This window comes from Oncorhynchus clarkii, chromosome 28 (assembly GCF_045791955.1).
Source record: "Oncorhynchus clarkii lewisi isolate Uvic-CL-2024 chromosome 28, UVic_Ocla_1.0, whole genome shotgun sequence".
Lineage (NCBI taxonomy): Eukaryota > Metazoa > Chordata > Actinopteri > Salmoniformes > Salmonidae > Oncorhynchus > Oncorhynchus clarkii.
The window spans coordinates 33,317,899-33,345,020 of record NC_092174.1 but is presented as its reverse complement, the minus strand read 5'-3'; the positions used below and the strand labels follow the sequence as shown (position 1 = coordinate 33,345,020).

At 44.3% G+C, this 27,122-nt stretch overlaps 1 protein-coding gene across 1 annotated transcript; it reads right to left on the bottom strand.

Moving 5' to 3' along the window:
* Positions 1 to 375: 375 nt before the first annotated feature.
* On the bottom strand, positions 376 to 26,535 carry LOC139387381 (GTP-binding protein REM 2-like). Its single transcript, XM_071133524.1, has 5 exons — positions 26,481 to 26,535; positions 24,631 to 24,946; positions 23,811 to 23,884; positions 14,782 to 14,959; positions 376 to 810 (listed from the first exon to the last, which is right to left on the bottom strand). The coding sequence occupies exons 1-5, from the start codon at positions 26,490 to 26,492 to the stop codon at positions 485 to 487; spliced, it is 906 nt and encodes a 301-aa protein (XP_070989625.1). The 5' UTR covers positions 26,493 to 26,535; the 3' UTR covers positions 376 to 484.
* Positions 26,536 to 27,122: the final 587 nt, after the last annotated feature.

The following is a 27,122-nucleotide window of genomic DNA, read 5'->3' as shown; positions in this document are numbered from 1 at the left end:
CTCATTGCGTAATGAATCGTCTCGTATCCATCTCATCTCGCAATTCTGATGACTTCACCTCTCTTTCATTCTCCTCCCCTCAGGTACTGCCTCATTTCTAACCAGGTTGGTCTCTCTCTCTCTCTCTCTCTCTCTCTCTCTCTCTCTCTCTCTCTCTCTCTCTCTCTCTCTCTCTCTCTCTCTCTCTCTCTCTCTCTCTCTCTCTCTCTCTCTCTCTCTCTCTCTCTCTCTCTCTCTCTCTCTCTCTCTCTCTCTCTCTCTCTCTCTCTCTCTCTCTCTCTCTCTCTCTCTCTCTCTCTCTCTCTCTCTCTCTCTCTCTCTCTCTCTCTCTCTCTCTCTCTCTCTCTCTCTCTCTCTCTCTCTCTCTCTCTCTTCATTTTCCCCTTCCATAACGTATCTCCCATCCCCTGTTGTCCTCCTTCATTCTTTCCCCGTTTCACACACCTCCCATCCCCTCTCTCTGTCTGTCTGTCTGTCTGATGTGTCACATTGCACTGAGGTCATGGCAGGAGCGTGATTTCTGTCGGAGGATCTTGCTCCCCCGGTGCCTGCTCATCTCCCTGTATTGGCCTCGGTCTCTGTCTCCTCGGCCGTAGGAGCGTGGCACCAGGCCAGTCAGGAAGCGCTTGGCCTTGCTGGTCAGGCTCTCCCTGCGCCCCGCCCCGGGGTCCCCCTCCGTCCAGCCTGGCCCCACGCAGTCACCCCTGGCAGCCTTCACTGCTCCCTCCAGCAACTCGGTGGTGCCGTGGTCCAGGGAGGCAGACAGCTCCAGATATTGGCAGTCATACGTCATGGCACTGGAGTGGGCCTCTGGAACACAGAGAGAGGGGCGAGGGATGTAGCAATAGAGATACCATGACAGCCATGTTTAGTGGAAAGGTCAGTTGGGCTTATCCTAATATCTACTACATATAACAGCTGATTGAATGGAGTCTTAACCTGTTAAGAGCGGAATGAAAATGATTTTTTTTTTTTATGGAGCTGAGCCGTTCTCAGCTGAGCCGAGGTAGGGAGGAGCCACAATAAGATGAGACCACCGTGAGATTATAGTGTTGTGGTGGCAGTGGCTGAGGTGGGAAGAGGATAGAGGAGGGGAGTAGAGAGGAGAGTGAGCGAGAGAGAGAGAGAGAGCAAGGACAAAGAAGGAGAGAGGGAGGAGGGGAGGAGAGAGGGAGGAGGTGTAGGGAGAAGGCAGACTAAGCATTAGAGAGAGCAGTAGATATTAAACAACAGCATTGTGTTATTAACGATGGTTAGAGCTCAGTGAAAGCTGCTGTGGGGAGGATGGCTCAAAATAATGGCTGGAACAAAGCGAAAGGAATGGCATCAAACTAAGTGTTGGATGTATTTGATACCATTCCACCTATTTCGCATTTGCCAAAAGGCACCTAAAGACTCTCAGACCATGAGAAACAAGATTATCTAGGTCTGAGATTGATCAGAGATTGATTAGTTGCTCAGCCCCCACCCTGTTTCTGCGCCCTCAACTTCCGGACCTGTCTCAGTGCTGTTGTGCTGTTTGTTGCTACTTGTTTTTTTGTTTTTTACTTTTAATACATTTACCAACATCTTAGTTTTTTCCTCACTCAAGTTTTTCACACCGGACGCTTTATCTGCACATGGTTCTAGGACCTCCATCAGCCGAAGCTAAGTAGTAACATGAACACTATGCCATCTAATTGCAGTCGCTGCATTCATAATATACAGGAGAACTATTGCCTTATGGTGAGGATAGCCATGTTGCTAACACAGCTTCAGATGCAATCGTTAGGCAAGGGTAATTTATGTGTAGGAAAGGATGAAATAGCGTCTGTGCCACCAGTAAGTACAGATAGTATATAAATCCTCTAGCACAGTCCCCGCAGCCGGACAATTTTCTCAAGGCTTCTGGAATGAAAGGGTGTCGGCATAACCGGTATCGTTCATTCAGCCGACAGAAACTTTCAACCGGTTCTCCCCATTAAGCAACAAGTCGGAGTCAGGAGCCTTCTCAGGTCTCTCAACCACCCGTTACTGAGTCTGAGCTGCCGAAGCCTCCCACCATTAGCTCTGACAAATTGAAAACCCTAGTCATTAGCGACTCTTTTACCCATAATATTAGACTTAAAAAGAATACACTGTGTACCAGGGGGCAGGGCTACCGGCGTAAAGGCTAATCTAAAGATGGTGCTGGCTAAGGCTAAAACTGGCTAGTGTAGAAATGTAGGTTTGGCAAAACAAAACATTTTATGTTATTTAACTAGGCAAGTCAGTTAAGAACAAATTCTTATTTTCAATGACAGCCTAGGAACAAATCAAATCAAATCAAATTTATTTATATAGCCCTTCGTACATCAGCTGATATCTCAAAGTGCTGTACAGAAACCCAGCCTAAACCCCCAAACAGCAAGCAATGCAGGTGTAGAAGCACGGTGGCTAGGAAAAACTCCCTAGAAAGGCCAAAACCTAGGAAGAAACCTAGAGAGGAACCAGGCTATGTGGGGTGGCCAGTCCTCTTCTGGCTGTGCCGGGTGGAGATTATAACAGAACATGGCCAAGATGTTCAAATGTTAATAAATGACCAGCATGGTCGAATAATAATAAGGCAGAACAGTTGAAACTGGAGCAGCAGCACGGTCAGGTGGACTGGGGACAGCAAGGAGTCATCATGTCAGGTAGTCCTGGGCATGGCCCTAGGGCTCAGGTCCTCCAAGAGAGAGAAAGAAAGAGAGAAGGAGAGAATTAGAGAACGCACACTTAGATTCACACAGGACACCGAATAGGACAGGAGAAGTACTCCAGATATAACAAACTGACCCTAGCCCCCCGACACATAAACTACTGCAGCATAAATACTGGAGGCTGAGACAGGAGGGGTCAGGAGACACTGTGGCACCATCCGAGGACACCCCCGGACAGGGCCAAACAGGAAGAATATAACCCCACCCACTTTGCCAAAGCACAGCCCCCACACCACTAGAGGGATATCTTCAACCACCAACTTACCATCCTGAGACAAGGCTGAGTATAGCCCACAAAGACCTCCGCCACGGCACAACCCAAGGGGGGCGCCAACCCAGACAGGATGACCACATCAGTGAATCAACCCACTCAGGTGACGCACCCCCTCCAGGGACGGCATGAGAGAGCCCCAGTAAGCCAGTGACTCAGCCCCTGTAATAGGGTTAGAGGCAGAGAATCCCAGTGGAAAGAGGGGAACCGGTCAGGCAGAGACAGCAAGGGCGGTTCGTTGCTCCAGAGCCTTTCCGTTTTTATAGCTACTGTTTACAGGCCTCGTGGGCAGTATACAGCGTTCTTCACCGAGTTCCCTTAATTCATATCGGACCTTGTATTCATGGCAGATAATATTCACAGTTTCGGTGACTTTAATATTCACATGGCTTTCGGAGCCATTATCGACTCAGTGGGTTTTGTCCAATATGTCTCTGGACCTACTCATTGTCACAGTCATACCCTGGATCTAGTTTTGTCCTGTGGAATACATATTGTGGATCTTAATGTTTTTTCTCATAATCCTGGACTATCGGACCACCATTTGATTACGTTTGCAATCGCAACAAATAATCTGCTCAGACCCCAACCAAGGATCATCAAATGACGTGCTATAAATTCTCGAACAACCCAAAGATTCCTAGATGCCCTTCCAGACTCCCTCCACTTACCCATGGACGTTGGAGTACAAAAATGGGTTAACCTAACTGAGGAACTTAACCTTGCGTAACACCCTAGATGCAGTCGTACCCCTAAAAACAAGAAACATTTGTCACAAGAAATTTGCTCCCTGGTATACAGAAAATACCCGAGCCTTAAAACAAGCTGCCAATAAATTGGAACGGAAATGGTGCTCCACCAAACTGGAAGTCTTCCGACTAGTTTGGAAAGACGGTACTGTGCAGTATCGAAGAGCCCTCACTGCTGCTTGATCATCCTATTTTTCCAACCTAATTGAGGAGAATTATGATACTGTCGCAAAGCTAACTAAAAAGCAGCATTAAACAAGAGAGGATAGCTTTCATTTCAGCAGTGATAAATTAATGAACTTCTTTGATGAAAATATCATGATTATTAGAAAGCAAATTACAGACTCCAATTTGAATCTTTGTATTTCTCCAAAGCTCAGTATTCCTGAGTTTGCGCAGAACTGCCAGGACCTAGGATCAATGGAGACACTCGATTTAAAAAAATCCTGTATCTCTTGTCAAATTCATGAAAATAGTCATGGCCTCTAAACCTTTAAGCTGCATACTGGACGCTATTCCAACTAAACTACTGAAAGAGCTACTTCCTGTCCTTGGCCCTCCTATGTTGACCATAATAAATGATTCCCTATCCACTGGATGTGTACCAGTCATAAAGCCTCTCTTGAAAACCTTGACCAGGAAAATGTAAAAAACTATTGGACTATATTGAATCTCCCATTCCTCAATTTTTGTTGTTGTTGAAAAAGCTGTTTCGCAGCAACTCACTGCCTTCCTGGAGACAAATAATGTATACGAAATGCTTCAGTCTGGTTTTAGACCCCATCATAGCACTGAGACTGCACTTGTGAAGGTGGTAAATTACCTTTTAATGGTGTCAAACCAAGGCTCTGCATCTGTCCTTGTGCTCCTAGACCTTAGTGTTGCTTTTGACACCATCCATCACCACATTCTTTTGGAGAGATTAGAAACCCTAATTGGTCTACAAGGACAAGTTCTTGCCTGGTTTAGATTTTATCTGTCAGAAAGATATCAGTCTCTGTGGATGGTTTGTCCTCTGACAAATCAATTGTAAGTTCTCTCAAGGTTCCGTTTTAGGACCACTATTGTTTCCACTATATATATTCTACCTCTTCGTGATGTCGTTCGTATACGCAATGTCAACTTTCACTGCTATGCGGACAACACTTGGCTGTACAATTCGAAGCCCCAAAATTGCCTACCCTGGAAGCCTGTGTTCCAGACATAAGGAAGTGGATGTCGGCAAATGTTTTACTTTTAAACTCGGACAAAACAGAGATGCTAGTTCTAGGTCCCAAGAAACAAAGAGATCTGCTGTTGGATCTGACAATTATTTAGATTTTTTTTAACCTTTATTTAAATAGGCAAGTCATTTAATAACAAATTCTTATTTACAATGACAACCTACACCAGCCAAACCCGGACAATGCTGGGCCAAATGTGCACCGCCCTATGGGACTCCGAATTACGGCCAGTTGTGATACAGCCTGGATTCAAACCAGGGTGTCTGTAGTGACACCTCAAGCACTGAGATGCACTGCCTTAGACCGCCGCGCCACTTGATAGTTGTACAGTCGTCTCAAATAAAACTGAAGGACCTCGGCGTTACTCTGGACACTGATCTCTCTTTTGATGAATATATCAAGAATATCTCAAGGACAGCGTTTTCCATATTCGTAACATTGCAAAAATCTGAAACATTTTGTCCAAAAATTATGCAGAAAAGCTAATACATGCTTTTGTCACTTCTAGATTAGACTACTGCAATTCTCAACTCTCTGGCTACCCAGATAAAGCACTACATAAACTTCTGTTAGTGCTAAACATGACTGCTAGAATCCTGACTAGAACCCACATTTTTTTATCATATTACTCCAATGTTAGCTTCTCTACATTGGCTTCCTGTTAAGGCTAGGGCTAATTTAAAACTTGTTAGGGCTAGGGTCCTTTTTTCTCAATTTCCGACTGACTGACGTGCCCAAAGAAAACTGCCTGTTGCTCAGGCCCTGAAGCCAGGATATGCATATAATTGGTACTATTGGAAAGAAGACACTTTAAGTTTGTAGAAATGTTAAAATAATGTAGGAGATTATAACACAATAGATATGGTAGGAGAAAATCCAAAGAAAAACCAACATATTTTATTTTTTGAGAGCCCATGCTCTTCCAATAGAATGTATAGGTAAAATATGAAATCTAGCTCCCAGTATGCAATTCCTATCAGTAGTCTTTATTCAAGGTTTCAGGCTTGTTTCATTCAAAACGAGGAAGAATTATGAGTTTTACCACAGGGATACAGACTTGGAAACTCATGTATGCGCCGTGACGAGGAGGAGACGCACCTGCTAATATCATTTTTCCTATTAAACATACTTCTTTCCGTATGAAATATTATAGTTTAGTTACATTTTAGGGTATCTGAGGATTGCATAGAAACATATTTTGACTTGTTTTAACAAAGTTTAGCGTTAGATTTTTGGATTCCTTTCTCTGCATGTTGAACGGGTGGATTACTCAAATCGATGATGGCACCAACTAAACAGACTTTTTGGGATATAAAGGATTTTATCTAACAAAACGACACTACATGTTGTAGCTGGGACCCTTTGGATGACAAATCAGAGGAAGATTTTCAAGATATTCAAGTTAATATTTAATTGCTATTTGTGAATTTATGAAACCTGTGCCGGTGGAAAAATATTTTGATGTAGGGCTCCGTCCTCAAACAATCGCATGGCATGCTTTCGCTGTAAAGCCTACTGTAAATCGGACAGTGCAGTTAGATTAACAAGAATTTACATTTTTAACCGATATAAGACACTTGTATGTACCTAAATGTTTACTATCCATATTCTTTTTCACTGGAAGTTGTCCCGCTGGTGGGACGCCTAGCCATATTAATTAAAGGTCTTACTGCTAACCTACAAATCATTACATGGGCTTTGCTACCTATATTTCCGATTTGGTCTTGCCGTACATGCCTAAACGTATGCTACGGTCACAAGATGCAGGCCTCCTTATTGTCCCTAGAATTTCTAAGCAAACGGCTGGAGGCAGGGCTTTCTCCTATAGACCTCAATTTCTATGGAATTATCTAATTATCCATGTGAGAGATGCAGACTCAGTCTTGACCTTTAAGTCTTTACTGAAGACTCATCTCTTCAGTAGGTCCTATGATTGAGTGTAGTCTGGCCCAGAGGTGCGAAGGTGAACGGCAAGGCACTGGAGCGACGAACTGCCCTTGCTGTCACTGCCTGGTCGGCAGAGACAGCAAGGGCTTTCCACTGGGATTCTTCCATGCGCTCCCTAGGAGGGGTGCGTCACTTGAGTAGGTTGAGTCACAGACGTGATCTTCCTGCCCGGTTTTGCGCCCCCTCGGGCTTGTGCTGTGGGGGAGATCTTCGTGGGCTATACTCAGCCTTGTCTCAGGGATGTAAGTTGGCAATCTGTTGATATCCCTCTAGTGGTGAGGGGGCTGTGCTTTGACAAAGTGGGTGGGGTTATATCCTGCCTGGTTGGCCCTGTCCCGGGGTATCGTCGGATAGGGACACAGTGTCCCCGGACCCACCCGTCTCAGTATCAAGTATCTACAGTGGGGAGAACAAGTATTTGATACACTGCCGATTTCGCAGGTTTCCCTACTTACAAAGCATGTAGAGGTCTGTAATTTTTATCATAGGTACACTTCAACTGTGAGAGACGGAATCAAAAATCCAGAAAATCACATTGTATGATTTTTAAGTAATTCATTTGCATTTTATTGCATGACATAAGTATTTGATACATCAGAAAATCAGAACTTAATATTTGGTACAGAAACCTTTGTTTGCAATTACAGAGATCATACGTTTCCTGTAGTTCTTGACCAGGTTTACACACACTGCAGCAGGGATTTTGGCCCACTCCTCCATACAGACTTTCAACCAGATCCTTCAGGTTTCGGGGCTGTCGCTGGGCAATACGGACTTTCAGCTCCCTCCAAAGATTTTCTATTGGGTTCAGGCCATTCCAGGACCTTGAGATGCTTCTTACGGAGCCACTCCTTAGTTGCCCTGGCTGTGTGTTTCGGGTCATTGTCATGCTGGAAGACCCAGCCACGACCCATCTTCAATGCTCTTATTGTGGGAAGGAGGTTGTTGGGCAAGATCTCGCGATACATGGCCCCATCCATCCTCCCCTCAATACAGTGCAGTCGTCCTGTCCCCTTTGCAGAAAAGCATCCCCAAAGAATGATGTTTCCACCTCCATGCTTCATGGTTGGGATGGTGTTCTTGGAGTTGTACTCATCCTTCTTCTTCCTCCAAACACGGCGAGTGGAGTTTAGACCAAAAAGCTCTATTTTTGTCTCATAAGACCACATGACCTTCTCCCATTCCTCCTCTGGATCATCCAGATGGTCATTGGCAAACTTCAGACGGGCCTGGACATACGCTGGCTTGAGCAGGGGGACCTTACGAGCGCTGCAGGATTTTAATCCATGACTGCGTAAGGTGTTACTAATGGTTTTCTTTGAGACTGTGGTCCCAACTCTCTTCAGGTCATTGACCAGGTTCTGCCGTGTAGTTCTGGGCTGATCCCTCACCTTCTTCATGATCATTGATGCCCCATGAGGTGAGATCTTGCATGGAGCCCTAGACCGAGGGTGATTGACCGTCATCTTGAACTTCTTCCATTTTCTAATAATTGCTCCAACAGTTGTTGCCTTCTCACCAAGCTGCTTGCCTATTGTCATGTAGCCCATCCCAGCCTTGTGCAGGTCTACAATTTTATCCCTGATGTCCTAACACAGCTCTCTGGTCTTGGCCATTGTGGAGAGGTTGGAGTCTGTTTGATTGAGTGTGTGGACAGGTGTCTTTTATACTGGTCTATGTTCCGGGGGGCTAGAGTCAGTCTGTTATATCTGGTGAAATTCTCCTGTCTTATCTGGTGTCCTGTGAATTTAAGTATGCTCCCTCTAATTCTCCCTCTCTCCCTCCCGGAGGACCGGAGCTCTTGGATCATGCCTCAGGACTACCTAGCCTGATAACTCCCCAGTCAACCTGGTCATGCTGCTGCTCCAGTTTCAACTGTTCTGTCTGTGGCTAGGGAACCCTGACCTGTTCACCGGACATGCTACCTTGTCACGGACCTGCTGTTTTCGAATCTCTCTCTCTACCTCACCTGCTGTCTCGACCTCTGAATGCTCGGCTATGAAAAGCCAACTGACATTCACTCCTGAGGTATTGTTGCACCTGTTGCACCCTCTACAACCACTGGGATTATTATTTGACACTGCTGGTCATCTATGAACGTTTGAACATCTTGAAGAATAATCTAGCCTTAAATGACCATGTACTCTTATAATCTCCACCCGGCACAGCCAGAAGAAGACTGGCCACCCCTCAGAGCCTGGTTCCTCTCTAGGTTTCTTGCTAGGGTCCTGCCTTTCTATGAAGTTTTTCCTAGCCACCGTGCTTCTACATCTGCATTGCTTGCTGTTTGGAGTTTTAGGCTGGGTTTCTGTATAGACCTTTGTGACATCTATTGATGTAAAAAGGGCTTTACAAATACATTTGATTGATTGAACTCTTTGGCCTGAATGCCAAGGATCGCGTCTGGAGGAAACCTGGCACCATCCTTACAGTGAAACATGGTGGTGGCAGCATCATGCTGAGGGGATGTTTTTCTGCGGCAGGGACTGGGAGACTAGTCAGGATTGAGGGAATAATGAAGCAAAGTACAGAGAAATCCTTGATGAAAACCTGCTCCAGAGCACTCAGGACCTCAGACTGGGGTGAAGGTTCACCTTAATACAGGACAATGACTCTAAGCACACAGCCAAGACAACGCAGGAGTGGCTTCGGAACAAGTCTCTGAATGTCCTTTAGTGGCCCAGCCAGAGCTCGGACTTGAACCCGATCGAACACCTCTGGAAAGATCTGAAAATAGCTGTGCAGTGATGCTCCCCATCCAACCTGACAGAGTTTGAGAGGATCTGCAGAGAAGAATGGGAGAAACTCCCCAAATACAGATGTGCCAAGCTTGTAGCGTCATACCCAAGAAGAATCGAGGCTGTAATCACTGCCGAAGGTGATTCAACAAAGTACTGAATACTTATGTAAATGTGATATTTCCGTTTACTGGTTTTTACACATTTGCAAAAATTTCTAAAAACCTATTTTTGCTTTGACATTATGGGGTATTGTGTGGAGATTGATGAGGGGAAAAAACTATTTAATCGATTTTAGAATAAGGCTGTAACGTAACAAACTGTGCAAAAAGTCAAAGGGTCTGAATACTTTCCGAATGCACTGTTAATATATACATAGTAAGAGAAAGAGAAGGGAGAGAGAAATAAATGTGCCACAGCAATACCATAAATACATTTTATAACCCATATCTCAACCACAGGCACCAAACAATACAGTCAATGTTAAATAGTCCTCCAGCCATGCAAGTTTTCTTCCTTATTCAGGCTCAAATATCGGACAGGGAGTCAGGCCTCAGAATACCGTAGATCGATGGATACAAAAGACAGATGTAGCATTTCCAAATCGATGACCACATCATTACTGTGGTTCTCTCTGTCTCTCTCTCTCTCACACACACACACACACACTTCCATTATCTTCTGGACAACCTATACGAAACAAAAAAATGTTTCATCCAAAACAAAAGGTCTCACACCCACACTGTACACAAATACCAACTCACAACTGTCCGATTTAATCACTTTTATTCACACACCCCTGCAGCAGCCCCTTGTAGCATAGACACCCCAGTCATTTCTCCTCTCTCTTCTCTGACGCTCCTTATCACAGCCTTCCACACATGGCACAGGCAGTGTCACCACCCCCCACCCACACTGAGAGGGGAGAGAGAGGTGTGAGAGTGTGTGCATGTGATTGCCGGCTGGTGTTTGTAAGTTTGTGTGGGTGCGTGTGTGTGTGTGCTTACATGAGTATAAAGATAGTGACACCAGTCCTCTGTGCTAGAGAGATACTCCAAATAACAACAGAAGACATGAGGCATACATCTGAATTCCCCCAGCAAGGGATGAGGAGGGAGGGAGAGCTACGTGTCCATAAACACCTCTACAAGTACGTAGAGGTCACTGCTTTCATTGATAGAACACTAATATAAGGGTTTTCTGTTGCTTACTGTAGGCTATGTGACTGAGTTTTGCTATGAGTTTTGCATTGTAATCACGTAAATGTATACAGAGACAGTTTCCATAACAGTTGCCATACCAGGCGGTGATGCAACCGGTAAGGATGCTCTCGATGGTGCAGCTGTAGATCTTTTTGAGGATCTAGGGATCCATGACAAATCCTCTGGGGGAAATGGTGTTGCCGTGCCTTGTTCACGACTGTCTTGGTGTGTTTGGACCATGATAGTTTGTTGGTGATGTGGACACCAAGGAACTTGAAACTCTCGACCCACTCCATTACAGCCCCATTGATGTTAATGGGGGCCTGTTCGACCCTCCTTTTCTTGTAGTCCACGATCAGCTCCTTTGTCTTGCTCACATTGAGGGAGACATTGTTGTCATCGCACCACACTGCCAGGTCTCTGACCTCCTCCCTATAGAATGTCTCATTGTCTGTGATGAGGCCTACCACTGTTGTGTTGTCAGTAAATTTAATGATGGTGTTGGTGTCGTTCTTGGCCATGTAGTCATGGGTGAACAGGGAGTACAGGAGGGGACTAAGCACACACCTCTGAGGGACCCCAGTGTTAAGGATCAGCATGGCAGATGTGTTGTTGCTTATCCTTACCACCTGGGGGAAGCTAGTCAGGAAGTCCAGGATCTAGTTGCAGAGGGAAATGTTTAGTCCCAGGGTCCTTAGCTTAGTGATGAGATTTGTAGGTACTATGGTGTTGAACGCTGAGCTGTAGTCAACGAACAGCATTATCACATAGGTGTTCCTTTTTCCAGGTGGGAAAGGGCAGTGTGGAGTGCGAATGAGATTGTGTCATCTGTGGATCTTTTGGGGCAGTATGCAAATTGGAGTAGGTGTAGGGTTTCCAGGATGATGGTGTTGATGCGAGTCATGACCAGCCTCGATGTGAGTCATGACCAGCCTCGTAGACTTGTGTCACTGGGCAGCTCGAGGCTCGGTTTCCCTTTGAAGTCCGGAATAGTTTGCAAGCCCTGCCACATCTGACGAGCATCAGAGCCAGTGTAGTAGGATTCAATCTTAGTCCTGTACTGATGGTTTGTCTGAGGGCATTGAGCGAGTCACTGTTACTTTCCTGCTTTAGTTTTTGCTTGTAAGCAGGAATCAGGAAAATAGAATTATGGTCAAATTTGCCAAATGGAGGGCGAGGGAGAGCTTTGTATGCGTCTCCGTGTGTGGAATAAATTTGGTCTAGAGTTTTTTTCCCTCCTGTTGCACTGGTAAAAATGAGGTAAAACGTATGTAAGTTTTACTGCATTAAAGTCCCCGGCCACTAGGGGTGCCGTCTCTGGATGAGCATTTTCTAGTTTGCTTATGGCCTTATACAGCTCGTTTAGTGCGGTCTTAGTGCCAGCATCGGTTTGTGGTGATAAATAGACAGCTATGAAAAATATAGATGAAAACTCTCTTGGTAGATAGTGTGGTCTACAGCTTACCATGAGGTACTCTTCCTAAGGCGAGCAATACCTTCAGACTTCTTTAATAATAGACGTTGCGCACCAGCCGTTATTGACAAATAGACACACACCCCCACCCCTCTTCTAACCAGACATAGCTGTTCTGTCCTTCCGATGCATGGAAAACCCAGCCAGCTCTATATTATCCACCTACGACTCGTGAAACATAAGATATTACAGTTTTAAAGGTCCCGTTGGTAGGATAATCTCGAACGGATTGATTGCATTTTGGCCAACGGATGGTAGAGGCGGGATACCCACTCTCCGACAAATTCTCACAAGGCACCCCGATCTCCGTCCCCTGTATTTCCGTCTTTCCTTCACGCGAATGACAGGGCCTGGTCTCGGGGAAGCAGTATATCCTTCGTGTCGGACTCATTAAAGAAAATATCTTCATCCAGTTCGAGGTGAGTAGTCGCTGTTCTGATATCCAGAAGCTCTTTCCAGTCATAAGAGATGACAGCAACAACATTATGTACAAAATAAGTTACAAACAATGAGAAAAAATGAACAAAATAGCACAGTTGGTTAGGAGCCCGTAAAACGGCAGCCATCCCCTTCAGCACCATTATCCAAAGGTAGTCAACATAATTTCCCGGCCCTCGCGAATGTTTGCTCTTAAACCCACTGGAAGACATTTCACAGTAAGGGCTCTTTTCAATCTGTATCTGTTACAGATTGTGCAATATACATTTAAAGGTCATTTAAGATTGAGCCAACATATTCAGCATTTACCGTGAATGTAGTCTCCACCAACGCAGGAACATTGCCTTTAAATTACTCTGAACTTCCATAATATGGATTGAATAGAGCTTAACATCACCAAGCCAAAATTATATTTATGGGTTCTTGAGGGAACAATAACACAGTTCAATTTTTTCTCCCAAACAGTTTATCTGTGAAATACAGATATGAGAGATAATTGGCGTAATACAGAGGCCCAGAATAGATTAACCACGACGATGGCCAGCATCCCGGAGTCACCTCTTCACTGTTGACGTTGAGACTGCTGTTTTGCTGGTACTATTTAATGAAGCTGCCAGTTGAGGACTTGTGAGGCGTCTGTTTCTCAAACTAGACACTCTAATGTACTTGTTGTCTTTCTCAGTTCTGCACCGGGGCCTCTCACTCCTATTTCTATTCTGGTTAGAACCAGTTTGCGCTGTTCTGTGAAGGGAGTAGTACACAGCGTTGTACGAGATCTTCAGTTTCTTGGCAATTTCTCGCATGGAATATCCTTCATTTCTCAGAACAAGAATAGACTGATGAGTTTCAGAAGAAAGTTTCTGTACATTTTCTGTAATCGAACCCACAAATGCTGATGCAGATACTCAACTAGTCTAAAGAAGGCCAGTTTTATTGCTTCTTTAATCAGTACAACAGATTTCAGCTGTGCTAACATAATTGCAAAGAGCTTTCTAATGATCAATTAGTCTTTTAAAATAATAAACTTGGATTACCTAACACAACGTGCCATTGGAACACAGGAGTGATGGTTGCTGATAATGGGCCTCTGTACGCCAATGTAGATAGTCCATTAAAAATGTGCCGTTTCCAGCTACAATAGTCATTTACAACATTACAATGTCTACACTGTATTTCTGATCAAAGTGATGTTATTTGGAATGGACAATTTTTTTTCTTTTCTTTCAAAAACAAGGATATTTCTAAGTGACCCCAAATGTTTGAATGGTAGTGTAGTTTACATAATCAAAACCTATACAAAATGTATTGTCATTTCGCTGCAGTTGTAGCCATGGCTACTACTTTACCTCAGATGCCAACGTATGTCAGTGAATGATGAAGCCTTTAAGAGAGGAATTGAGTTATTCCGACTAAGTAGTGAGGCTGCCTTCATCGTAAAAATCTCATAATGTGGTTGTTATCGGCTGTGTGTGCAGGGCAGGCAACTGTTTCGTGAGCGCTAAGTGGCAGCCAAAATGGAGCAGTTGCTATGACTACTCACATGCAGAGATGATATCTGCAGAGCTGATTTATGCGTGTAAAATTGAGCACGGGATGGAATAGCAGTGATTTTTATTGGGCGGGACAGGGAAGTTCCTGCGTTATAAAACTGTTGCAGGATCAAGACAGTACGGTAAAAAAATTGACAGGACAAGAAGGGACAGGAATGGATTTTCACTCCTGTGCCAACCTCAACCATACTGTACTGAGACATTGCTGGTGTTATGATGAGAATGGTTGGGAAAAGTGGTGGGGGTTATATGGTATTGACTGTAAGTATGTATTTTATACATTTGCATGCAATACTGTATTATATCTGTACACTGCACTGTAGGTGATTACATGAGAATGGTGGCACAAGGTGGAAAGGAGAGACCCTTAGATTGATTGACAGGAGGCACGTTAAAAATATATGCATTGGGCACTCATGTGATAACGGTGTGTATGTGTGTTACAGTATAGCGAGGATGTCCTCCCTACCCTCTGTGCTGATGTCTCGACAACGGACAAGGTCACTCTTGTTGCCCACGAGGATGATGGGAGTGTGGGGCAGTGACTCCCTGAGGATGAGGCGGAGCTGTGCAGTGTGCTGGAAACTCCTCCTGTCAGTCACCGAGAACACCAGGACAACCACCTCACACTGCAGCATGGACAGGTCCTGCATCACACACACACACACACACACACACACACACACACACACACACACACACACACACACACACACACACACACACACACACACACACACACATTAATGATACTGATACACACTTGTTCTCTTCTCAACAACCTATATTATGTTTATATAAATATATTTAGCATTTTTTATGTTTTGTTGGATAGTGTAGAGACTGAGAGAAAGAAAGGTAAAGAGTGGGCTGGATTCAAACATGTATATTGACCACCACACCACCCAGGCTATAACCTAAATTGTTTTAATGCATGTAACATAATGAACGCTTATATCAGAGGGAGGATTTAAAATGATTACCCAGCTCTGAAATTCAGAATTTGAATCATTCTAAAATCAGTACTATTGTGCCAGTTCTTATCCCTCACCACCTGGCATAACCCTTATTTTAATCCTACTTTACGTTCTCTGCTGAGTGGACTCACAGGGGCTTTGTCCTAAATCCAACACAACACATTGTGCCCTTGTGAACTTCCTGCTTCAGTTTGAGGCTTCTGACCCTTTTAGTGGTGGCCACTCCCCACTGAAGCACTGGGCTTAAATGATGTCTCCCTCCCTCTAGTCCTGGCCTGTATAGTAAACTGTGGCTCTGGAGGACAGGCCTCTCTGATTCACTCACTCACTCAGGCACACAGAAGGAGAAGAGCTGCCAGCCCCCTTTCTTAACCCACCATAGCCAGCCCTGTCTGCCTGTGTCTGACTGTGTCTGTTTCAGTCTGTGTGCCCTACATCCACATGGATCTGAAGGTACATTTCAGCCCTCTGGAGAGCCTCCGCCTGAAAAATTCCCAGCTCCTACAAGCCAAAGAGGATTGTACCCCGCAGCAGGGAATCCATGGTCTCCGGAACCCACTCCATCTCCCTCTGGAGGAGGGAGGGGAGTTAGCGGCGCAGAAGTGAGCCTGGCCACCTGTCACCGTCTGGGCTTGGTGCAGGGGGAGGAGAGGGGAGGGATGAGAGATGGGAGGAGGATGTGAGGAGGGAGGAGATGGGGTAGTGGAGTGGGACTAGCAGGCTTTGTGGAGCAGGGAGAGACAGCCACTAATCTTTGTAAGCAGCCAAGAGAAACACGGCCACGCCGGAGAAGGATGGGCAGTGTCATGACAGAGAGCTCTCCAGGGTAACTGTGACAAAATAAAAAGGGCTTTTCATCAGTGGGATGCTTGATAACTCAACACTGTGTTTGTCTTCTAGTCAGTCAGCTCCTCTCTGTTCTGTTCCACTCAGACCATCTGTCATGGTATACTGCCCTCCACACACACACACACACAATTATTTACAGCTTGCATACGTGTACTACACTCTCACATGCCCACATACCGGACTCTCGCAAGCTCACTTTGAGTGTAACTTGTCACTTAGCGTATGTCCCCATATAATCACCAAAGATTATTGATGCACCAGGGCCTCCTGAGTAAAAGCCATAAACAGAAACAACTGAAACCTGATGTTTTCACCATGAATCTCATTCAGGATAATGTGTAAATGCAATACAGGAAAACGGTGAATATACATGACATTAGACATAATTTTGTCAAATATGTTTTGAAGTTAAAAGTACAGTATATTTTATTTTACAAAGAAATCTGAATGATTTCCAATGCATTTCTAGACATACAGTTGACTTGTATGCTTAGCCTCTCTGATGAAAGATTCCAAAATAAAATAAAATTCTGTATATTAGTCTCTCCTAGACAGTCTGCATCATCCTCCTGTGGTCCATTGTTCTTATTTGAAATGTGTGTAGTTCTGTTCTTGTCCATTAGTGTTCTGTATGATGTAATGTTTCATGTTGACCCCAGGAAGAGTAGCTGCTTCTTCAGCAATAGCTGAATGAACTACTAAATACTGTCCCATGTTAAACTCTGAACTCTTTAAAAACCACTCAAATCTATTTGTTCTAGTTACTGATCGCTCTATACAGACAGACACACACAACAATAGATACTGACCCCTCTATTCAGACACACACAATAAAAAATGAAAAACATATGTTTTTTTCATTGTATTATCTAAACCAGATCTATTGTGAAATATTATCCTACAATCAATTCACATTTACACAAACTTCAGAGTGTTTTCTTTCAAATGAAATCCAGAATATGCATATACTTGGTTCTGAGCCTGAGCTACAGGCAGTTAGATTTGGGTATGTCTTCAGGCAGAAATTGAAAAAAGTAGGGGGGTAGCTGTAAGAGGTTTAAGACACTAACAGCTTGCAGATGGTAGGCAATTGAGGTCACAGTTATGAAAACTTAAGACACTAATGAGGCCTTACTACTGACTCTGGAAAAACACCAAAAGAAAGATGCCCAGGGTCCCTGCAGATGTGGCAGATGTGGCCACGGCAATAAATTGCAATGTCCGTAATGTGAGATGCCTAAGACAGCGCTACAGGGAGACAGGATGGGCAGCTGATCGTCCTCGCAGTGACAGACCACGTGTAACAACATCTGCACAGGATCGGTATATCCGAACATCACACCTGCAGGACAGGTACAGGATGGCAACAACAACTGCCCAAGTTACACCAGGAACGCACAATCCCTCCATCAGTGCTCAGACTGTCCGCAATAGGCTGAGAGAGGCTGGACTGAGGGCTTGTAGGCCTGTTGTAAGGCAGGTCCTCACAGACATTACCAGCAACAACATCGCCTATGGGCAAACCCACCGTCGCTGGACCAGACAAGACTGGCAAAAAGTGCTCTTCACTGACGAGTCACGGTTTTGTCTCACCAGGGGTGAATGTCGGATTTGCGTTTATCGTCGAATGAATGAGCGTTACACCGAGGCCTGTACTCTGGAGCGGGATGGAGGTGGAGGGTCCGTCATGGTCTGGGGCGGTGTGTCACAGCATCATCGGACTGAGCTTGTTGTCATTGCAGGCAATTACAACGCTGTGCGTTACAGGGAAGACATTCTCATCCCTCATGTGGTACCCATCCTGACATGACCCTCCAGCATGACAATGCCACCAGCCATACTGCTCGTTCTGTGCGTGATTTCCTGCAAGACAGGAATGTCAGTGTTCTGCCATGGCCAGCGAAAAGCCCGGATCTCAATCCAAATTTTATACACATTTTATTTGTATTGTTGTCGATCACTTGTTTTCTTTGGTGAAAATAAATTAAACTAAAATTAAACTAAACGAGCTCCAGCAGTAGAAAATATGAGGTACCGGTACTCGGCTCACGTGAGCTCCTGCCCAAGTCAAGCAGTGAACACCATCAAATCACACACATCCTTGTCTCTTTTCAAGATAGCTACTGTGTACTGGCCTACTTCGATTGGCCTCAGAGTGCTTCCAAGGTTTTCTACCATAAATGTTGCACTTTATAGTTGTAAAATAATTATAGACACTTGCAGCAGACATACAGTGTGTTTCGATAGGTTTGCCGGTGCAGTAATGAATGGCTCTACACTTAGATCCATTCGCTCACAGCTGGCTCAGACCTCCAGCATCGAAAAAGCCTGGTGGTGCAGACAGGTGTGGTCAGCCTGTTAATAGAGAGAGGAAGTGCTAGAGAACCAACTCACAACCATCAAAACACATCCCACTGGCCCTGAAAGATGGTGGCTGATTGTCTACATGAGTGATCTACACAGAAGATGGCAAATAGTACAGTAGAGGACATCCAGGTCCCGGCCATGCATGTGCCGGCTATTTTAGGAAGCTGGATGACTTATTTAAGCCTGACGTCAAGACTCCCAGTCCCAGGGCTAGCTGAAGAGAAGCTCAGAGCGCCACTGTGTGTGTGAGTGTACTCTGTGAAATGTTCTGTGATGATGTGGCTGTATGGCTGCTGATAGTGTAGGACTCAGGTGCTTTGACATGGAAGAAGGTACAACTAGCAGCAGGTGTGAATCAGCTGGGAACCAAGGAACCACCCTAAAATCACAATCTAGTTATTATAAATGTTTTATTATCCTATAAAATACTCCAGATGATTGGTTGGGTTATGATGAGGCACATGCAGCTACAGTAAAACCAGTGGTTCCCATCGACTCTGGGAGCCAGAAGCTTTGTAGCCCACTGCTTCTACAACTACATGATGTAATCCATGTTGGGGATTTGTTCAGTCCACTGGTCACCATGGTAACCTGGGGAGGGTGGAGCACAGATGGAATAGGGGACTAGCTAGAGTTAGGCAAAATCCTCTGGGGTCAGTGCACACTGCACGCATGCTACGCATACAAGTACGCACACACACCCAGAATTCATTGCAGTGATGCTGCTATCAGGGTCAACGTGGCATCAGCAGTGAAAGAAGGGTGTTGGTGAGTGTGTTTGAATGACTGTGTGTGTGTGTGTGTTGGGGCGAGCGGGAGCTGGTCCAGTCTGCTCTCTCTCCTTACTGCTGCTGGGCTGGAGCCGCTCCAAACCCCACTGGCTTGCTCATGTTGCCATGGCGTAACACCTGCACTTGTATAAACATGCAGAGAATAACACATGTAACTGACTTTCAGAGAGATTTAACTACACTAAAAAAGGGTCAGTTCTGAGTAAGAAAGGGAGCACACGAACGAGAGGGGCAAGAGAGAAGGAGAGAGAGAGGAGATTCATTTTAAGATGAAAACGACATTGTTGGTTAAGGGCTTGTAAGTCAGCATTTCACTCTAAGGTTGCTCACATGTTGTATTTGGCGCATGTGACAAATACAATTTGATTAGATTTTTTTTGTAGAAAAGAGGTAAATCAGGGAAAACATGGAGGGAGGAGAAAGAGACATCTTTACTGAAAAAAAGCAAGACCAGAGAGATAAAATGAGGTGAAAGCTTGAAAGTTTATTCCCTTTTAGAGAAATGCCTTAAAATGGAGTTCCCCTGAGTGAGACGACACTACCGATGTAAAAAAAAACACATTTTTTTATGTTACAACCTTATTATAAAATGGATTATATTGTGTTTTTCCCCCATCATCAATCTACACACAATACCCCACAATGACAAAGCAAAAACAGGTTTAGATATTTCTGCAAATTGCTTGGCACACCTGTTTTTGGAGAGTTTCTCCCATTCTTCTCTGCAGATCCTCTCAAGCTCTGTCAGGTTGGATGGGGAGTGTCGCTGCACAGCTATTTTCAAGTCTCTCCAGAGACGTTCGATTGGGTTCAATTCCAGGCTCTAGCTGGGCCTCAAGGACATTCAGAGACAACTCCTGCGTTGTCTTGACTGTGACTTTGGGTTGTTGTTCTGTTGGAAGGTGAGGTCCTGAGCACTCAGGAGCAAGTTTTCATCAAGGATCTCTCTGTACTTTGCTCTGTTCATCTTCCCTCAATCCTGAATAGAATCCCAGTTCCTGTCACTGAAAAACATCCCCACAGTATGATGCTGCCACCACCATGCTTCACCGTAGGGATGGTGACAGGTTTCCTCCAGATGTGATGCTTGGCATTTAGGCCAGAGTTCAATCTTGGTTTCATCAGACCAGATAATCTTGTTTCCCATGGTCTGAGTCCTTTAGGTGCCTTTTAGCAACTCCAAGTGGGCTGTCATGTGCCTTTTACTGAGGAGTGGCTTCCGTCTGGCCACTCTACCATAAAGGCCTGAATGGTGGAGTGCTGCAGAGATGGTTGTCCTTCTGGAAGGTTCTCCTATCTCCACAGAGGAACTCTGGACCTCTGTCAGAGTGACCATCAGGTTCTTGATCACCTCCCTTAACCAAGGCCCTTTCCCCCTGATTTCTCAGTTTGGTCGGGCAGCCAGCTCTAGGAAGAGTCTTGGTGCTTCCAAACTTCTTGCATTTAAGAATGATGAAGGCCACTTTGTTCTTGGGGACTTTCAATGTTGCAGACATTTTTTGGTACCCTTCTCCAGATCTGTGCCTCGACATAATCCTGTCTCGGAGCTCTACGGACAATTCCTTCGACCTCATGGCTCGGGTTTTGTGAAGAGTGAAGAGGCGACTCCGGGATGCTGGCCTTCTTAGGCAGAGTTCCTCTGTCCAGTGTCTGTGTTCTTTTGTCCATCTTAATCTTTTCATTTTATTGGCCAGTCTGAGATATGGCTTTTTTTTCCCAACTCTGCCTAGAAGGCCAGCATCCCGGAGTCGCCTCTTCACTGTTGATGTTGAGACTTGTATTTTGCGGGTACTATTTAATGAAGCTGCCAGTTGAGGACTTGTGAGGCGTCTGTTTCTCAAACTAGACACTAATGTACTTGTCCTCTTGTTCAGTTGTGCACCGGGGCCTCCCACTCCTCTTTCTATTCTGGTTAGGGCCAGTTTGCGCTGTTCTGTGAAGGGAGTAGTACACAGAGTTGTACAAGATCTTCAGTTTCTTGGCAATTTCTCGCATGGAATAGCCTTCATTTCTCAGAACAAGAATAGACTGATGAGTTTCAGAAGAAAGTTCTTTGTTTCTGGACATTTTGAGCCTGTAATCGAACCCACAAATGCTGATGCTCCAGATACTCAACTAGTCTAAAGAAGGCCAGTTTTATTGCTTCTTTAAATCAGTACAACAGATTTCAGCTGTGCTAACATAATTGCAAAGAGCTTTCTAATGATCAATTAGCCTTTTAAAATAATAAACTTGGATTAGTTAACACAACGTGCCATTGGAACACAGGAGTGATGGTTGATGATAATGGGCCTCTGTACGCCTATGTAGATATTCTACTATAGCCCCCCCCCCCCCCCACACACACACACAAAATCACCTTAGACCAGCTGTGCTCCTCTAGCCTCTTTATAACTCAAATATTTGAATAGAACAAAACAATCTCATTCTAAGACCATTCAAAATCCCTTCCAAATTCTGCCAGAAAAGAGAGGACTACACATTTAGGCTATTTATCAAAACATGTAATGAAGCAAATCATCTGCATTACCACCCACCACATACAGTGCCTTGCGAAAGTATTCGGCCCCCTTGAACTTTGCGACCTTTTGCCACATTTCAGGCTTCAAACATAAAGATATAAAACTGTATTTTTTTGTGAAGAATCAACAACAAGTGGGACACAATCATGAAGTGGAACGACATTTATTGGATATTTCAAACTTTTTTAACAAATCAAAAACTGAAAAATTGGGCGTGCAAAATGATTCAGCCCCCTTAAGTTAATACTTTGTAGCGCCACCTTTTGCTGCGATTACAGCTGTAAGTCGCTTGGGGTATGTCTCTATCAGTTTTGCACATCGAGAGACTGAATTTTTTTCCCATTCCTCCTTGCAAAACAGCTCGAGCTCAGTGAGGTTGGATGGAGAGCATGTGAACAGCAGTTTTCAGTTCTTTCCACAGATTCTCAATTGGATTCAGGTCTGGACTTTGACTTGGACATTCTAACACCTGGATATGTTTATTTTTGAACCATTCCATTGTAGATTTTGCTTTATGTTTTGGATCATTGTCTTGTTGGAAGACAAATCTCCGTCCCAGTCTCAGGTCTTTTGCAGACTCCATCAGGTTTTCTTCCAGAATGGTCCTGTATTTGGCTCCATCCATCTTCCCATCAATTTTAACCATCTTCCCTGTCCCTGCTGAAGAAAAGCAAGCCCAAACCATGATGCTGCCACCACCATGTTTGACAGTGGGGATGGTGTGTTCAGCTGTGTTGCTTTTACGCCAAACATAACGTTTTGCATTGTTGCCAAAAAGTTCAATTTTGGTTTCATCTGACCAGAGCACCTTCTTCCACATGTTTGGTGTGTCTCCCAGGTGGCTTGTGGCAAACTTTAAACAACACTTTTTATGGATATCTTTAAGAAATGGCTTTCTTCTTGCCACTCTTCCATAAAGGCCAGATTTGTGCAATATACGACTGATTGTTGTCCTATGGACAGAGTCTCCCACCTCAGCTGTAGATCTCTGCAGTTCATCCAGAGTGATCATGGGCCTCTTGGCTGCATCTCTGATCAGTCTTCTCCTTGTATGAGCTGAAAGTTTAGAGGGACGGCCAGGTCTTGGTAGATTTGCAGTGGTCCGATACTCCTTCCATTTCAATATTATCGCTTGCACAGTGCTCCTTGGGATGTTTAAAGCTTGGGAAATCTTTTTGTATCCAAATCCGGCTTTAAACTTCTTCACAACAGTATCTCGGACCTGCCTGGTGTGTTCCTTGTTCTTCATGATGCTCTCTGCGCTTTTAACGGACCTCTGAGACTATCACAGTGCAGGTGCATTTATACGGAGACTTGATTACACACAGGTGGATTGTATTTATCATCATTAGTCATTTAGGTCAACATTGGATCATTCAGAGATCCTCACTGAACTTCTGGAGAGAGTTTGCTGCACTGAAAGTAAAGGGGCTGAATCATTTTGCACGCCCAATTTTTCAGTTTTTGATTTGTTAAAAAAGTTTGAAATATCCAATAAATGTCGTTCCACTTCATGATTGTGTCCCACTTGTTGTTGATTCTAACACAAAAAAATACAGTTTTATATCTTTATGTTTGAAGCCTGAAATGTGGCAAAAGGTCGCAAAGTTCAAGGGGGCCGAATACTTTCGCAAGGCACTATCTGTACTCAGACAGAAATTTGAGCAAATCACATGAATGTGAAAGCAATTAGTAAAAGCAATTAGTAGAAAGCAATTAGTAGAATGACAGTGTAGAAAGCAAGTAGTAGAATGACAGTGTAGAGCAGTGGTGTCAAACTCATTCCATGAAGGGCTGAATGTCTGCTGGTTTTTGTTATTTTCATTCAATTTGGCTCCAGTTTAGGCCTAGACAACCAGGTGAGGGGAGTTTGTAACTAATTAATGACCTTAGTTGATCAATCAAGTACAAGGGAGGAACGAAAACCCGCAGACACTTGTCCCTCCGTGGAATGAGTTTTGACACCTGTGGTGTAGAGAATGCCTTAAATACCTGTTTCCAGTTGTCATAAATGATGACTGAACTCTCCTCATCGTCAACTGACACTGTGCGCTCGTAGCCTTCTCCTGTAACCAAACATGACACATGAACATACACAACAATAAAGTGATACACAAACACATGATAACACACACTCACAAATGGTTTGAGGTGGATATGCAAGAAAACATTCAGCCTATTGATTAGGTCGCAGTTGTCAATGAGAACTTGTTCTCAACTAGCCTACCTGGTTAAATAAAGGTGAAAAAAAAAAAAAAAAAGTTAACCGAGGCCCATGTCTGGTATTACACAATGATAGGCTGAGGAGTTAGAAGCACACACAGATATTGGACAAGGTTATGGTAGCCTACAGTACGGTGGCCCACAGAGCATTAAGGTTCCAGAAATAGCTATGTTGCAAATACCTTGACTCTCCAGGATTCTAGGAACCATAATGAATACTTTGTGGTCTGACTCTTCATGACATGTCTCTTGCAGCACCTCTTACAGAGCAGTGTGCCCATCACTCTGCTGGAGCATTGATTGGTTGAGTGATTGGCCCAAGACTGCTGTTATTATCACCCTGACCTTTCAGACAGCCTAGTGACACAGAGTGCTTTTTTGGTTTATCTTGTAATTTCTCTGCCTTTAGAGTGCACTCAGAAAATGGGAAAAGTAACTCTCAACCTCACGAATCAGAATGATGTTGGTCTTTTGTGGTGGATGATGTAATGCGATTGACATAAAGTAGATACCACGTGCACACTGCACACACACTACAATCCACACACGCACGCACACACACAAATATAAACACATTGAAGAACTTTACCACAGGCTGTTTCAGAGTCCACCGAAAGAGATCTGTCTGACAGTCCAGCCAGGGACAGAGCCAGCGATGATTTTCCAACCCCATTCTGCCCAAGTAGTACGATCCTTATAGCACTCCCATGATACCCCTCCGCCGCCTGACCAAATAATTCATCCTGGCAAAGAGTGTCACTGATTGGCAGTGTGGATGGTTTGTCAATCCCTGGTATCCAATCACGGTCCTCTGATACGGCCTCCTCCCGCCTCAGCTGGTGCTTGATTGGTAGAGGTGTGCTTCCTCTTCTCAGAGGGGGAGCGGTGGTAAGAAACATACTGTACTGAGAGAGACAAAAAATAGGTAGTGAGTACAAGCCCCAAAGGACATGACCCTTATGAGCATGGAACTGAGTGAATGTTAATGCAGGAGAAGAAGAGTTACATTTTACACAAATAGCTGACACAGTAGGCCTATTACTATGGAAGCAAATGCTGCGTTTAAACACTAATCTGTCTTCTGACCAATCAGATCAGCTCCAAGGCTTTCGTGGAGTGAAATGTAATGATGCTTTGTGGGGGGCGGTTGTTGATGTGTTCAGAGGGTCCCTGGTTCAAGCTCAGGTTGGGGCGAGGACAGGGATGGAAGCAAGACTGTTACAATGGGACTCTGGGATGCATTAGCAGAAAATAGGTCCAGAACATAAATGTCCATGAGCCCTCCTCCTGCATGTCACACACAAAAGCAGATAAACATGTCTACAGTAAGCTATAGGCTCTATGCACGCAAAACGTAAACACATATACCTACGTATAGGCCTACCTAAACCTGTGTGTGTGTGTGTGCATATGCAAACACGCACAACACACACACACACACACACACACACACAGTATAGAGACTGTTCTCATCAGTTTTCAACAACAACCAAAGCCATCAGTTTGTGTTGCTGGGAGCATTCAGCGTGTGTACTGCAGCAGATCAGTCAGATGACCTCCATCAATATTAATACAGCAATTCATATAGCTGGAGCACTCACCCTGGGAGCCAGCAAACAGCCAGCACAGAGCCAGGAGCAGGTGTGCCTGTGGCTGATCTCCACTCAGTAACACACAGGGATATAGTGTATTGCTGGACTCAGGCACAGTACCAATAAGAGTAATTGAAAGGGTGCAATTAATTAATCATGGCCTTTGTTGTCAAGGAGATGCAGGAGAGCAATAAAGAAAGACACCGAGAAGGATCGACTGACAGGTGAGAAACTAGGGCAAACCGTAACACACAACATTGGGCAATAACAAAATACTACAGTACAATACTGTAGGCCTACTACAGGCAATGCTTTGTTTCTATACTTCTGTTTGCTCATTGTATTACCACTGTAGAACATAAATTGCTCTGGCTGCTAGGCTACTGTTGGTGGTGTTGCCACTATAGTGTAACTATTAGACCCGCTATTATTTCGCCCACTGATGATCACATTTTAGTTTCGAATTCAACATGTCGAGTAATTATACTGTAAAAATATCATAATAATGATCCTAATTTATTATAGAAGAGAGATGAGCCTGCTTATGAAACAAATACTAATTGATGTGTCCGCACCTTTCGGGAGATGACAGACAACGCTGATTGAGAGTGGGAGTTGTGCGCGTAAACATAGTGACAGCTTTGTCAGCGTGCACGTGCTACTAGAATTCCACATATCGCGAAGCTCCCAAGCCAGCTCCGTAGTCTTTCTGCTAAAGACGTTATGTAGCATACAGCGCACCGGTATGTAGTTTAAAGATGCAATTTGTTATAGTCTACTGAACTCAAAGAAAACGTTTGGCACATAAAAACAGTGAGGTCAGAGCTGATTTTTTTTGTCACCTTACCTGGTCAGTCATCGTGTTAATTCTTCCTCTATATTTCACAAATAAAGTCCCTAACAGCGACCACAATCCATGTCAAGTCATTTGCGCTCGGGAAGTATGGATGAGAGAGAACAAAAAAATAACCGCACCAAATATCAATTAACATTGCGAAACCATTCTCCGGCTGGTAATTCCTCCCGAAGTTCCTTGGTCTCGATGTGTAGGTATTGATTGAAGAAGAGTGCAGAGCATATGAATAGGTAGCCTGGTCTACACCTGCGTCTGGGAGTGTTATGAATAAGCGGCCCTTCTTGTGCACAGAAAAAAACGTTAGCACGCCCCCTTCTCAAAATCTCTTGTCCCAACGCCAAAGAATGCCCTTAGTGTATACATGAGCTACACAGCTCATCTCTCTCTCTCCCACTCTTTCTCTCTCGCTCTCTTTCAATTCAATTACATTCAAGGACTTTATTGGCATGGGAAACATATGTTAACATTGCCAAACAGTGAAGTAGATAATAAACAAAAGTGAACTAAACAATAAAAATGAACAGTAAACATTACGGTCACGGAAGTTGAAAAAGAATAAATACATTTTAAATGTCATATGCCTATATGCAGTGTTGTAATGATGAGCAAATAGTTAAAAGTACAAATGGGAAA

Coding starts and splice junctions, on each gene's coding strand:
- LOC139387381 (XM_071133524.1), bottom strand. Junction 23,885..24,630: donor GGACTCTGAAACAGCCTGTG/GTAAAGTTCTTC, acceptor GTTTGGTTACAG/GAGAAGGCTACGAGCGCACA. Junction 811..14,781: donor TCGAGACATCAGCACAGAGG/GTAGGGAGGACA, acceptor TCTGTGTTCCAG/AGGCCCACTCCAGTGCCATG.